The 15,984-nt window shown below is 41.6% G+C and overlaps 1 protein-coding gene across 2 annotated transcripts in view; it reads left to right on the top strand.

The window, feature by feature from the left end:
• LOC121945114 (TGF-beta receptor type-2-like) overlaps positions 1-15,984 on the top strand; it is a 107,927-nt gene that overhangs the window by 16,626 nt on the left and 75,317 nt on the right. For both annotated transcript variants that reach the window (XR_006105943.1, XM_042489139.1), the window contains exons 2-3: positions 13,171-13,315; positions 13,426-13,616. Coding sequence is in view for 1 of the 2 variants with exons in the window: in XM_042489139.1 (XP_042345073.1) it covers positions 13,171-13,315; positions 13,426-13,616 (336 nt within the window). In the remaining variant the exon portion in view is untranslated. The remainder of the gene's footprint in view (positions 1-13,170; positions 13,316-13,425; positions 13,617-15,984) is intronic.

Here is a 15,984-nt window from a genome sequence, read left to right on the forward strand (position 1 = left end):
GCGTAGGACAAGCTGATATACATGACAGAGCAGGAAAGAATTCAGTGCACTATGAAGCTGAACCAGGGCAGATGCTTGGCGACACGGCAACTAAAACTCAGCTGAAGGAGGGTTTCGTCAACTCTAACACCAACCTTCTGCACTACAACATTTGTGTACGATGCAAAGCTTCCAACCAGACCTGCCACACATGGTGAAAACTTCTTTCCAGACTTGAATATGCATTAGGCACATGTAAGCTCCCTGACCTTCACACTGACACAGGCTTACATTGCTTACCTGAATTTTTTACATTGTTTTGGCAGTCAGTCAGGGGGCTTGGAGTCGGCGAGGCAGGTCTGAACAGGTCACAGAGCAGAGGGAGATAACTGAGGCATAGGCGGCTCAAGTCATGCAGTTATGTAGCAAGTCAGATTGTACTGATTACATTACCAGTCCAGAAGCAGGCAACCCACTGCACCACAACCAGCAAAGGTGATGATATCAAATAATGTAACTATCCTAAGTCTGATTCCTCCTTTAATATGAGGTTCATAATTTGAATGCTGATTTTAAATCTAAAACAACCAGAAAACAGGAAACAAGGTCATTGCCACTTCTAGATCTGTGCCTACACTCTAAGAAATGAAATGTTGATTTTACTTAACAAAGTCATGTCAACCGGTCCCACACAACTGTGTTGTTTAAACAGGAAAAGCAAAAAACTATTAATGTGAACAACACATATTTAGTAAATCCAACTTAATATTCTTACTTTAAAACTACATGATACTGTTATGTTGCATAAACATAAAAACATTATGTTGGATTTACTGAGACCACATTAAGTTAACTTAATATTATTGAGTTCAATTAACTTAACACAAATGAATATAATTAATGTGATGCGTTTGTGTTAATCTAACACCCTAGTTGTACTGGCTAAATAAAAAAGTTAAATAAATACAATGTAAGTTGCTTCATTTCACTTGAGCCTTTATTATGCTCATTAGGAAATAATAGAACTATTACAAATAGTTTGTGAATCTGTACAATATACACAGACATTCACAAAAACTGAAAATTAGGAAATCAAAATGAAGAGTATAGATGTATCTTGTTACTCTTAACCCCACACCTGTTTAAATCTACATTTGTTGAACCAAATAGGTTTTATAGATAATTTAAACATTTGGTTAACTATGAACTGGTCAACCTGAAGGATATGCTTATCGAAAATGTCATAAGCTGTACTGTGTGATATAGGCAGTGCTGCTGAGGTCAAAATGAAATGTAACTCCTCAAGCAAGCCATCAATTGCTGAACATGGCAGATGTGAAAAACCTCAGTTTGTAGTTTGTACAGTTGTATTTTTGTATGATTGTTTCTTGCAAGTTCTCATTTGGTGTGTCAGTTTCAATCAAATTATGACAATCTAAGTCCAAAGCAGTTTCTCCAAGATCAGCTGGATGGTCTGCAGATGCATGATGGTCATCATTTACAGTACCACCTTTCATTACTTCAACTTTTAAGTCTTTAACTGTGCAATGTGGATGCGTCCTATTCTTGTTATAGTTTTAAGTAGCACAAAACATACAGTTCTGAAACACACAAGTTACTGTTTCATTCAACTCTTCTTTCAACGCTTCAGGTGATTGTTGATGTGAGAAAAATACTCTCTACTAGACGGTATTTCACTTCCAGGGCACAAAAGGCACGTAAAAACTCCTTGTTCTGCACTTCTAGTATGTAACACATCAACATGACATTGACTCAGATGAGTTCTATGAGCATTCCATGTTTTGAATGAGCATGGGCATTCATAGTATGTGCATGGATATGAGTGTCTCTGACCAAAATGATAATGCTTCAATTTGTAGTGTTTTAGTAACTGGTACCTCGTAGATACAGTCTCAGAGCACTGTTTGCACCTCCACATTCATAGTATATGCATAGATATGAGTATCTCTGACCGTCATGACCATGCTTCAGAGTGTCAGGTAAGATTTGCTGCAGGCCATCTTACTTTGAATTCCAGCTTCATGAATTCCAACTCCACCACTTGTGTAAAAATGTACCACAGGTGGAAAATTTCAAATAACACAATTACAGACCAACAAAAAAATGTCTTGAAACTGAACAGCTGAGTCCAGCATCAGTCCACAGTCCCAAAGCGCTCGTTTTTTCTCTTGTGTAAGAATCAGCACAAATCCAATCCAAATCCAGTTCTTATCCACAGTCTTGATGGCAATTTACTCATGCAGTTTGTTTTTGAGGACTTGCACCTTAGTGGAGAGCTTGTTCCCATCCAATCCCATCACCACTTTTTGAAGAAACTCGAAAGTGTATCGCAGGTCCTTGGGATAGCTCAAGTTTAAACAATAGATCAAGCCAAAGAGGGCTGCGCAGCCATTTGCCACATCTCTCAAGTCTTGCAGCACCGTACATCCTTCAACAATGATGCCAACATCCTCAGGTAGATCTGTTGCCTCTGCTCCCCCTCGCTGCACAACGTAGATGCCCAAAACCACTTTCTCCATTTCTCCCTCTGCACCAGCATCAGCATCCTCAAAATAGCAGAAAGAAACAGTATTAATCAAATGTGTATTATTAATGTATATTTTTCATTAATATATGCCAGTGTCTTTAAAGAATAAGACTGGTAATTGTGTTCGATGAACAATGAATCTGCATTATCCTATTAGGAAGTACTTGTTCGGGCCACAGAGCTCTGTGGCATCATGTTTTGTTTGTTTTGTTTTTTTTAAAACTGGAATGATTCTTATCAGCCTGCAGTGTCTATTCTAAATTCTATACTTGTGACCATACACACACACACACACACACACACATATATATATATATTCTGCTATCATTGGAAAATTTGATGCTAAATTGTCATAATTACACATATCAACAAGAGTATTTGAGTGTACGCTATCTAAGCAGGTTTTTGAAATATTAACATGAAAACAGGGTCAAAAAGTCATTTTCTATATTAATAGTGATGGTTGATCAACAGTGTCATAGCTCACCATGTACTTCTTAACAAGGTTGTGAGGATCTTCATTTAAGTCGACGCATAATGCTTTCAGTATGCATTCCCGTCTCACTTCAGTGCTTGGATTCTGTGGGAGACCAAAAAGAAATGAAAATAAAGTAAAATAACTGATGGTTTTAGATTTGTAATTCTTAATATTGAAGAGACATAAACAGAGGATATTGAATGATGAAATAGAATTAGACATTGTGTTAATGAGGCTCATGACTTCATTCTTTTATAATACTATATTTGATTATGATATGAGTCCAAAGCATATTTGAACTTGATTGAAAGTGAAAGATGTGGTAAGAGGTGAAGTGGTAAAACAGTAACACCAAACAGCTTATTTATGTTGAGCATTCAACTCTGAGTCAGGGTTTAAGTGAAAAACACACACCTGGTCCATGGCTTCCATGATCTGGCTGATTCTGCGTCCTGCTGCCCCTCCCTTCTTTTTGAAAACCTTCATCAGTTGGCTGGAGTAATGATCCAGTTGAGCCATAAAGGTTGACAGCAGGGGGATCGTGGTAATGCGGGTAAACTCTGCATTTACCTGAAACACATTGAGACAGAATCTCACATGAAACTTGAAATAATCTCACATCACTTTCAACTGGTCACATGTTGTGGAAATATAACCATAAGTCTGCTATTGGCTCTAACTTTTGAGGTGGTGCGTTAATGGTTTGCATTTATTTTAATATACTGGGCATTGTAATGCAGACATATTGACCACATGCATGGAATTTCTCCATAGCTCCATGGTTTTCACCTGGTTAAAAAGAATTACACCAACACTGACATACTTGAGTCGTTTTTTTTTTTTTCTTTTCAAAATTAAGAGCATTTTGTTCAATAAATGTACAACTATAAGAAAAACAAAAAACATGAACATAACCTGATTCTCAGAAAACAGGGCTGGCCATCTGTTTCTGAACTCGGCTATGAAGGGCATATCTTCAATGACTTCTCGTCTCCGATGGGCAAAGGTTTTCTCCATTTTACAGTTGATTAGCTGAAGGTTGTTCTTCTTCTTCACCTCTAATGTAAGTGCTTCCCTTTCCTTTTCAAGGCTTTCTTTGTTCTCGCCTGCTGGGTAATCAGGACAGAAGTTCACTTCTGCTTTCTTTGGCCTCTTTACCTGGTTTGGACTTTGACCCATGGCACCTCGCTTTTCTTTGACAGAATTGATGCTCAACTCTGGGCAGCCAATGTTCCTCAGTCTTGTGCGGTAGTTTGCCATTTTATATTTCAAACTAATTTTCCATCCATAGAAGCCAGTATCTGATCCCTGCTCCTTTAAACAAGGATACTTTGTTATCAGGGCCTGGGCGACATCATCAAACTCTGAACTTGAAGGATAAACTTTGTATTTGACAATTTCTAATGCCAAACCATCAAGTATATCTGACTTTAGTTTGGGACTTGGACTCAAAAGAGTACCACTGTTCAGGAAGGCTTGGTTGGCTCTTTCCAACTGAATCTGTACGTCATAATTAAACTGGGGTATCTGGAAATTTTGGGGCCATGGTTGTGACCTAAGGGAAGAACCTGAAGATGTAGATTCAGATGAGGAAAGTATATCTGTGTCTGATGCTGAGCACAAAGAACTGCAATCTAACCACTGTGAAACAGGTTGATGTGTGGTTGTGTCTGACTCATCTGTTAAGTAAATGACTTTAACAGTACTCCTGTCTTTGATTTCTGAGATCTCTGTCAAGTTCACAAACTCATTGTCAAATTCAATGTCTCTGTACTGCAGTCTGAAACGTCCAGGCAAGTTGAATTGTCTTTTAATTTCTTCTTTGAGAGCCTCTACTGAATCCGGCATCCCATTGGGCAGTTGAATTAGTTTTGATGCATTGTCCACTCCAAGCACAACTCTTAGGGAAACAGCCATCATGTGTTCATTCTGAAAAACAAAAACAAAATACTTAATTTTCTCACATAAATCTCATCAGCTTTTGCATAATGAATTTCAGCATTGTAATACTTTATTTAGGAGTAACTGAGTTTTAATAACTGACAAACCATTTTACCATATTTCATTTAAAGAAATTACCTGTCACAAGTACAAATCTTTTTAAAGTCACCATTTGTACAGATCCAACTCTGTAGTCAGCCAGAGGATACTGGTCTGAAAGCTCCTTCAACTCAGCCACCGGAAACTGTCTTGTTGGATGCAACTCAAAAGCTTGATAGTGGTCTCTGTACCATGAGGTCAGTTTTTTAATGATGAGACTCAAATCATTTCTTATTATGCACAGCTGAATTATTTCTGAAAATTCTGGCAGACCACCGCATGATCCATGCACAACTATCATACCTTTTTTGTACTTTATGCCATTAACAGTGACACTTTGAGCAAGGTTTACAGTAGTGATTTCAGGGTATTTCTGGGTAAGTGGGTTCACAACATCATCATTGAGGACATCAATGGGGACCTCTGAGATTTGAACAACATCCAAGGAGAGGTTTTCATTGTCAGGACAGAGCATATGATGCGCAATCATTAACTGATGTTTTGTTGCCAATGATAAAGTTATATTCCTAAAGTTGTTTAAATGCCTAACCACCTGCTTAAAAAAGCTGTGTTTGGCTTCAAAACGCATGGTCCATAATGACACAAGGGGACTAAAACATTTTATCATTTCTGGATAGTGCTCCAGAAAATGATGTTTCGGCAACAACCTCTGATCGGGAAACAGTTCCTGATAACGTTTTTGATGATCTGACATTTTGTACTCCAAGTAAGCAATTGATTCTAGACTATGAACAGGTGCAACAACTAATTCTGCAATATCTTTTAAATCCAAAATCACCTGCCAAGCAGGTTCCTCGTTGGGAACAAGTTCTTCTACAATAAAAGGGAGTAACTGAAGGAGACACCAGTTTTCGTGGGCGTTGCCACCTACTGTGTGATGCTTTTGTAAAGTTTTTGGTAACAAATGAGGCCGGTTAATTTTATCTCCTTCTTTGTAAGGAAAAGAATGGATAAGATTATTGAGGTGATCTAGAGTGAACAACTTTTTAGATATAAGCACACCAATGCACCGTGCTAGTTTGACAGGAACTATGCCCTCAAATATGTCGTAGACAATATCTGGGGGATAACCTGTTGTCACATTAAAGTGAGAAAGGCTGTCAGTTAAAATGCAAGACTTTCTTACCCCAAAACAGCTTATCCCCTTTTCTTGAGCTGTTTTGTCGTGAAGCTGGTGAACTTCCTTGGTTCTGCACTCAAAAACTGTTTTTACTTCCTGCGTCTGGATGTCAGAAAGCTGAGCTGTACAAAAATGACAGAAATATTTTTCTGAAAAACTCTCTACAAATCCAGCTAGCCCATGAGCGCCCAAATTGTCAGCAACTACACACTGTATTGTGCCCTTGATAAAAACTCCAAGATGTGGAATATATAGGCCTTGCTGTTCCAGAATCACTACATCATGCAACAGAGGTTCAAATATCTTTTCATAGCCAAAAGTTTTAACATAATCACTTTTGCATAATAGTAGACTGAGGACAGGGTCGAGCTGCAACCAGGAGGTAAGTTACCTAAAATCCAGTAAACTGCACAAAGTTTGTGTTTCTTGCGCGACGTTCCCAACGGATTGCAAACCTCAAAGTCGTCGATATAAAAACATAGGGAAATCCTTAAATCCTCACCAAAAAAAGGATTTTTTTTGTGATGCTCACCATCCTGAAAACACGAATACTGGTTTACATTTGCAGATGAGGTTGTATGATTATCAACAAGCTTATCAACTATATCTTTACGAGCAAGTAACTGCTGCAGAGACTTTAGTAAGGAAACGTACTGAAATGTTTTGTTGGACCTTGCCTCCAGTATATACTCGACAGGTTCCACAACCTTAAATTTTTCCTTGTAGTATTGTTTGCGTTTGAAGGCAGATGCCAGTGGACCTCCCTTAGCAATAGCTTTTACCAAAGGATTATTAGTAGAAATGGCAACACTGAGTTCATCAATTATCAACTGGTCAACCTGTAGATTATGTTTATTGAAAATGTCAAAAGCTGTACTGTGTGATACAGGCAGCGCTGCTGAGGTCAAAATGAAATGTAACTCCTCAAGCAAGCCATCAACTGCTGAACATGGCAGATGTTTAAAAACCTCTAATTTCAAAAGAACAGTTGCCAATTTTTGTATGATTGTTTCTTGCAAGTTCTCATTTGGTGTGTCAGTTTCAATCAAATTTTGACAATCTAAGTCCAAAGCAGTTTCTCCAAGATCAGCTGGATCATCTTCAGAAGCATGATGGTCATCATTTACAGTACCACCTTTCACTACTTCAACTTTTAAGTCTTTAACTGTGCAATGTGGATGCCTCCTATTCTTGTGTGATTTGTAAGTAGCATATATATTAGTTTGAAACGTACAATTCTGAAACACACAAGTTACTGTTTCATAACGCTTCAGGTGATTGTTGATGTGAGAAAAATAGTCTCTACTAGATGGTATTTCACTTCCAGGGCACACGTAGAAACTCCTTGTTCTGCACTTCTAGTATGTAATACATCAACATGGCATCAACTCAGATGAGTTTTAAGAGCATTCCATGTTTTGAATGAGCATGGGCATTCATAGTATGTGCATGGATATGAGTGTCTCCGACCAAAATGATAATGCTTCAATTTGTAGTGTTTTAGTAACTGGTACCTCGTAGATACAGTCTCAGAGCACTGTTTGCACCTCCACATTCAGAGCCTAAAAAGAAGAGAGACAGTGATTAGTAATCTCTTATGAAACAGACATGGAACATAGTAGATACCAGTTAGATATTATTACATTGTGCTTCTCTTAGTCACCGGACCTATACATTTTTACCAATAGTAATTAATGGACTTAAATTAAGATTTTTTTGCAACTACATTTAAGCCTCTGGCTTTGCATCTATCAGGTGAAACACAAAGCAATCAAACCACAACAAACAAAAACCTCTTTCATGGTTGGCACATAAAACTTACATGTATTTTTATTTTATAATATTATTGCAATTGTGTTTCACTCAAGCGTGAAAACAGATTTTATAAAAATAATCTGTTTACCCTTTTTTTTTTTTTTAAAACATGTTCTTCTCATTTTAACATTTTTGGAACATTTTAACATTTCCATCTTTGCTCACCATCTTATAATTTTAGAGATTTTATCCTTTTTAACATCTTCTTAAACATTCCACATGTTCAGATCCTTAAAAAAAATAATTGAACTGCATCCCTAAATATCTGTTCTTACCATCACATTCTTTTAAAGATTTTTTAAAAATAATTTCAAACATGTTAAACGGGTTATCTGGACTTCAATCGACTAAAACATTTAATCTGATTAATCACAATTTTAGGCTGTGATTAATCATGATTAATCACATTTTTAAACTACTCCTTATTCATGCAAATCATTTTTACTTGACTAAAAGTGATTAAATTACTTTATCATTACTGCATGTAAAAGTGATTATTACTAGATAAAATTAATTTAACAAAGTACTTCAAATATTTGCTTTAATTTTATCATTACTGTGCACTATACAGCTATATTATTGTTGCATACTTACATTTTTTTTTTCTTGCTTTGAACACACCATGAGGACTTTTTGTTTTCCATCGCCTAATTGTCATTTTTCTGAGCCACCAACACATCCATAATGCAACCTTATGGCACCTCGTTTAGCTGCTGATTAGCTTTTATTCTGCGGATTTCAACACAGAATTCAACATCGGATTGCTATTTTTAACTAACGTGATTTTCTGCAATGTTTGGGAATGCTTAAGCACATTGCTTTAAGCAGACAAATCTTTTGAAACTTTTTCACCACCACAGTCTGCACACATCAAACTTTATGTCGTACCCAAGTTTATTCAGATCTATGTTGCACAGTGTGGCTGACACTGTACTTATAACATTGCAAAAATCTTACAGTCTGCAGGAGGCTTAAGATGCAGGAATTTCCTGCAGGGAATTGTCGAGGTGTGCAATAAGATTGCTGGAGAGCCACTAAACAATCTTCCTCACCTTTAAAGGTGAGGTTTTTCAGGGAGGCCCTGTCAATCTTAACCCGATCCGAGCCATCCACTCTGCAGTGAGTTCTCACTGCTTCCATCTGGCCATAAATTTAGTAAGCTTAAATGCAGGGCTTACAGACTGAAAAACTCATTCGCTCCTGTTGTAGGAGGGAGATATAATTTATTAGTCATTTTTATAACAAAGTTTAAAAAAAAAACATTCATTTGTCCTTGATCCTGCCACATCTTTGGAGTTGAAGGATGAGTTGATTAAAAACAGCAGCTACTATGAAGATTCCATCCTGTTGCCTGGGCATGTTGCTGCTGATGGCATCATTACATTCCTGCAGTGCATTTTTTAAATTTGCATCAGAGTCTTGTGTCCTTATGGCTCCCAACAAGGTCCACCCATCCAGTGCAACACCTTGATTCGGGATATCAGAGGTCAACCATGCTGTCATTGGGATTTTAAATGATTTGATTCGAATTGCTCCTTTGGGGAAAAAGATTTCTTTTAATTATTCTTGCACGAGTCTTTTACTTTACTTACGACATGATGGAGACCAAAGCTCTGAAGTTTGCTCTGGTTCTCCTAACTATTTTTTCTCTGCTTACAACTGCGTCCGGAGATCACAGCCGTGCGTCTGTTGTTTACACACGGGATCAGCTGTTGGCCCTCTGTAACTCAGCCGTCATGCCTCACGAGAGACCCGACGTTCCCCGAGAGCTGAGGAGGAGGAGACGGGGGACTCGGGCCGGAGCTGAACGCAGGGCTAAGAAAAGACGCTACAGACCCGTCCTCTCGTCCATCATTATGGGAAAAGTAAGATCTCTCCCAAATAAGATGGATGAGTTGGCGGCTCTGGCCCGGCACCAGCGGGAGTATCGTGAGTGCAGCATCATGCTGTTTACAGAGACCTGGCTAACTCCAAAACTCCGGACACTCACACAACACTGGACGGCTTTCAACTGGTGCGGGCGGACAGGACCATGGAGAGCGGTAAGAGGAAAGGAGGAGGGCTGGCTGTGTTTGTTAATGATAGATGGTGTAACTCTGGGCACATCACTATTAAAGAGCAACTCTGCTGTAAGGACATTGAGCTGTTAGCCGTTAGCATGAGACCCTATTACCTGCAGAGGGAATTCTCGCACGTAATTACCATAGCGGCGTACATCCCCCCCTCTGCTAATGGCGACGCAGCCTGCGATGTCCTGCACTCTGTCACCTGCAGGCTGCAGACGCAGCACCCACAGGCCCTCCTTCTGATCTCTGGGGACTTCAATCATGCCTCTCCGTCCTCTACTCTGCCTACTTTCACCCAGTATGTCACCTGCCCCACCCGAGACAATAAAATGCTGGACTTATTTTATGCCAACTCCAAGGAGGCATACAACTCATCACCCCCCCCCCCCACACCCACACCCCCCACCCCGGGAAGATCGGATCACAACCTGGTTCATCTCCTGCCTGTGTACAGACCCCTTGTACACAGACAACCAGCCGTCACCCGCACAGTGAGAAGATGGTCTGAAGAGACTGAAGAGGCTCTGAGAGACTGTTTCGAGACAACTGTGTGGGAGGAACTTTGTGATCCTCATGGGGAGGACACTGACAGTCTCACAAACTGCATAACCCACTAAAACTTTTGTGTGGAGAACACCGTAACCACCAGGACTGTAATGTTTCTCCAACCACCAACCCTGGACAATGTTTCTCCAACAACAAACCCTGGATTAATCCTGATATAAAAGCTCTCCTCAAGGAGAAAAAAAGAGGGCCTTTAAATCAGGAAACAAGGAGGAGCTGAAGGCTGTGCAAAGAGAGCTGAAGTGGAAGATCAGGGAGGGGAAAAACATCTACAGGAGGAAGATGGAGGACCAGCTGCAGAAAAAACAACATCAGGGGGGAGTCTGGGGGGGCCTTAACACCATCTCCGGCCACAAGGAGCCCAACACCCAGGCTGTGGGGGATCAGAAGTGGGTTAATGACCTGAACCTGTTTTTCAACAGGTTTGATAAGCCACCTGCCCATCCCCCGGCCCAGTCATCCCTGCTGCACCCCCCCTCATCTGCGTCCTCAGTAAATTGCTCCACCCCCGTTTCCACTCCTGCCCCCCTCCACACAGTTCTCACCTCTCAGCCACCCCCTGCTGATGCTCCTCCTGTTGAGAGACTGACCACTCCACCCCCACCCCCCAGCACTCAGTCCCCCTGCTTGTCCCTCTCAACAATCCAGGTGAGAAATGAGCTCAGGAAGATCAAGATAAAAAAGGCAGCCGGTCCAGACGGGATCAGCTCCAGGCTCCTCAAGTCCTGTGCAGACCAGCTGTGCGGGATAGTGGTGCATGTCTTCAACATGAGCCTGAAACTTGGGAGAGTGCCTGAGCTGTGGAAAACTTCCTGTGTGGTATCAGTTCAGAAGAAAAGGTCACCACACCTGGAGGACTTCAACAGCTTCAGGCCCGTGGCTCTGACATCGCACCTGATGAAGACCCTGGAGAGGCTGGTGCTTGTCCATCTGCGCCCCCTGGTGAGTTCATCTATGGAACCACTTCAGTTTACGCACCAGCCAGGCATCGGAGTGGATGATGCTGTCATCTTCCTCCAACACAGAGCTCTCGCTCACCTGGAAAAGCCTGGGAGCACTGTGAGGATCATGTTTTTTGATTTCTCCAGTGCTTTCAATACCATTCAGCCTGAGCTTCTGAGGGACAAGCTGGAGGACTCAGGCGTGGACTCCCACGTTTCATCCCGGATCTTGGACTACCTCACGGACCGACCGCAGTAGGTGAGGGCTAAGGACTGTGTTTCCGACATGGTCGTCTGCAGCACGGGGGCCCCGCAGGGAACCGTCTTGGCTCCTTTCCTCTTCACCCTCTACTGCAGACTTCATGTACAACTCCACCAACTGCCACCTGCAAAAGTTCTCTGATGACTCTGCAATTGTCGGTCTCATCATAGATGAGGACGACAGTGAGTACAGAGAACTGACTCAGGACTTTGTGGACTGGTGCCAGCGGAACCGCCTCCACATCAATGAGAAAACCAAAGAGTTGGTGGTGGATTTCCGCAGGTGCAGACGCTCCCCTCTGACACCGGTGAACATCCAGGGAATGGACATTGAGATAGTGGACTCTTACAAGTACCTGGGTGTTCACCTGAACAATAAACTGGACTGGTCAATCAACACAACGTCACTTTACAAAAAGGGTCAGAGCAGACTATACCTGCTGAGGAGACTCAGGTCCTTTGGAGTGTAGGGATCACTCCTGAGGACCTTCTTTGACTCTGTAGTGGCATCAGCCATTTACTATGGAGTGGTCTGCTGGAGCAGCAGCATCACGACTGCTGAGAGGAAGAGACTTGACAAACTTATCAAGAAGGCCAGCTCTGTCCTGGGGTGCCCCTTAGACTCAGTGCAGGTGGTGGGAGAAAGGAGGATGATGGCTAAGCTGTCATCCATGCTGGAGAACGACTCCTACCCCATGCATGACACCCTGACTGCACTGGAAAGCTCCTTCAGTGACAGACTGCTTCACCCCAAGTGTGTGAAGGAGCATTACCGCAGGTCCTTCCTCCCTGCTGCAGTCAGACTGCACAACCAGCACTGCTCCCAGTAGACCACACACAACAATAACTGACTCCACTTGTACAGTTTAATACCACAAGTGCAATTTCACTTTCACCCATGCAACTGTGAACTTCCTTTATTTAACTGTTGAGTTTCTCGGCGTTGTAAATACTGTATATATTGTTTGTTTATGTCGTCCTCTGTGCTTATTTCCTACATCTTCATCCTGCACGTTTTTGTACTTATTTATTAATATAATTTATTTTGCACAGTTATCTTGCTACTTTGCTATCCCTTTGCTGCTGCAATGTTGGAAATTTCCCCACTGTGGGACTAATAAAGGATTATCTTATCTTATCTTACTAACTGAACTTCACTACCCAATTTATAATATATAAAGTCCAAAATGGAATCAGTGCATAGGCCTTGGTATTATGGAGGAAATCAAATACCTAAACAGATCTGTCATTAAATATCACAGTATTTTCAGTGTAATTACAGTACTTGCCTGAAAGATGATGCCAACCTGATGGAAACTTTTGTGTGTCTCCTGTAGGTATGCCTCCTTCTTACCCCATGAGTCAACTTTGTAAGTTCTGTGATCTGGAGCTTTCCTCTTGTAGTGGTACAGGGACCTGCATGTCTAACTGCTCCATTACCTCTATCTGTATGGACAGCAACGAGGTCTGTGTCTCTATTTGGTAGGTACCAGAGAGCAAAAAACAGCCTTATCTCTCAGATGAGATTTATTAGATAGCTAAATAGATGTTACAGTTGTAATCAATGCATCACTGCGCTGTCTGTCTATCAGGAGGAAGAATGAGTCAGGCTTCACCATTGAAACTTTGTGTCATGACCCATCCAAGCTGCTCTATGGTGTTGTGCTGGATGACTACAACAGCTCCACCTGTGTGATGAAGGAAAAGAACACAACAAATGGGATGGCTCACTTCTGCTCCTGTACTGATGAGGAGTGTAACGACCAACTGTTTTTCTTCCCCAGTGAGTACATGGAACTACCAACTGCAAGACTAAGGCCCGTTTCACACAGCGTGCGTCAGGAGTGCAAGACGTCAGCCTCGCCGAGCAAGCAACATGTTTCATGCTTGTGGTGTTCACACATGCAGCGTTGTTGCAACGTCGCTGTTGCGTCACAGCCCGCAGCTATTAGTACTGTATTTCCACATTTATAAGCACACATTTCACCCATTTATGAAGTTTTACAAGCTTCTGCACAGCTGACAACACGGTCCTGTAAATGCTTCAAAATAAAATGCCTTGTATCAGCAATTGATGGGATTTTGTCCACAGAGACGCTGTCAGAGGGCTTTTGTTTTTAAAGTGAAGCAGGGAAGTTGGAGTAAAACAGACCTCTTTGTATTTCCTCTTCTCTGTGACAGAGAGAGACTTTTAAACTGCAGTAAAAAGTGATATAGAGTCATTATAATCATCAAAACACCATATTCACTGTTGATTTGTGCTGACAAATGCGCATTACGTGTAAAAAATCTGCGAGCCACCATTTTTCTAGATGTGCTGCAACTGACACGCAGCTCAGACATGCCTGACAAGTGCGGCTTAGGCGAGCAGTGTGCACGCTCTTACTTGATAACATGAGCACCGAAATAAAAAACATGCTCGACGCTGCTCATGCACTGCTGACGCATGCTGAAGCGAGCCTAAGGCTACACTTATCAGTATACTTAACCATGGATGAAATATCGATGTGAAATGCGAAAAGGGTCAATTGCAGTGATGGTCTTAAAGAGTTATCTCTGCAGTTGCCTTCAGCTCTACTGGGCATTTTAGCATCTTGCAGCTTATTGTGTTTTGTTATGTTCTGGATAAATCTCACTGTTTTCATCAGTTCCAGCAACAGCAAAGAGCTCTTTTCAAGTGTGAGCTTCCTTTGATAAATCCAGTGGATACTACTTACCCAGCATTAAGCAGCACATAAAAAAGTAAGCAACCACTGCCCTGTTTCAGAGGGTCTTCAGTTTCAGAAAGAGAGGTAACTTAAACTGTCTCAGTATGGTAACTGAGTCTGTGAATCAACCCATTGGCAGGTTTTCTTCAACAAACCCGGAGTTTGCCTCTGTCTCCTCCCTCTGACACACGCACTGCTTCATTTCCTCATTCATTCAGTCCCAATTAAAGAGCATTAATTAGCAGGAATTGCCAGGGGTTTGCTGTGTAGGGGTTTGCTGTGTCCCAGAACCAAAATCCTAGTTGGATATTAGTTTGCTACTAACCCTAACCCTAACCCTAAAGCTACCACCTTCATGCACTGTTGATAATGAATTCATGGACAACACTGAATAAACCTTAATCTTGTTAACTTATTTACAACTTGCCGCACTCTGACTCAGTTTTTTTGTGAATAGGAGGAATGTGCACAGTTCATTTAAAGTCTTACAATTACATGACAGTAGTATACCTATTCAGGGTATTGAATATGAGTGGACAAGAGGGTAAGCGTTTGCAACCATCACAGATCACAATGTGACTGCATGCAGGGAAGAGAAGAGACAACTGGTACTAACTGCACTTACTTTTAACTAACCAATTGCCTTAAAAAGAAGAGCATAGCCAACTCTCAATTTTTGTTTAGTAGAACAATAAATCTTCATCCCTTCCTTATGCTTCAATGAGTAATTAAGTGCTTGTTTTTACTGTTCTTTGCCTCTCAAGTTCCTCTGCGTTAAACCGTTAACTGCATTTAAGTTGTCTATTGTTGGTGCATTCTTTGTTCTCTGCTATGCTTTTTCATTCCCTCCCCACCCTGCCCTGACTTTCTCTCCGACCACTGACAAGGAAACTCCGTGTGTATTTTGGCAGGTAAAGCTATTTGCATGTGTTTCAGAAGCTGTTGGTTGTTTAGGTCTCATTGTGGTAGTTACTGTCTTGTGGAATGATAGTACACCGTCATCACAAACAGGAAGTGGAAATGTGATGTTTGCATCACATTTAAAGAACGGTCAGGTAGTCTTCAGTTTGCCTCAAAATAGTGTGTGTGTGTGTGTGTGTGTGTGTGTGTGTGTGCGTGCGCATGTGCTTGTCAGTGTCAAGTGACTGGCACGTGCGGGGGGGGGGGGGGGGGTGCTGGAGCACCTGCCCCTTTTCCTCTCGATGCCCAAAGTGCCCTTTTGTCAAGTATGTGTGTGTGTATGTGGTTGCCCTCGGTCGGTAACATGATCCACGTAAACGTGCCCACACTTCGTCACTCACCGCCCAGACGTGCCCGTCTGGGCCAGACGTGCCCGGACGTGCCCAGTGGAGCCCTGTTCCTTCGCGCTGCTAATTATTTAACAGCTGATAGCCCAATGACTCCGGTGAGTAGGATGTGCAGCGATATTTGTTTGTGCACATC

This window comes from Plectropomus leopardus, chromosome 7 (assembly GCF_008729295.1).
Source record: "Plectropomus leopardus isolate mb chromosome 7, YSFRI_Pleo_2.0, whole genome shotgun sequence".
Classification (NCBI taxonomy): Eukaryota; Metazoa; Chordata; class Actinopteri; order Perciformes; family Serranidae; genus Plectropomus; species Plectropomus leopardus.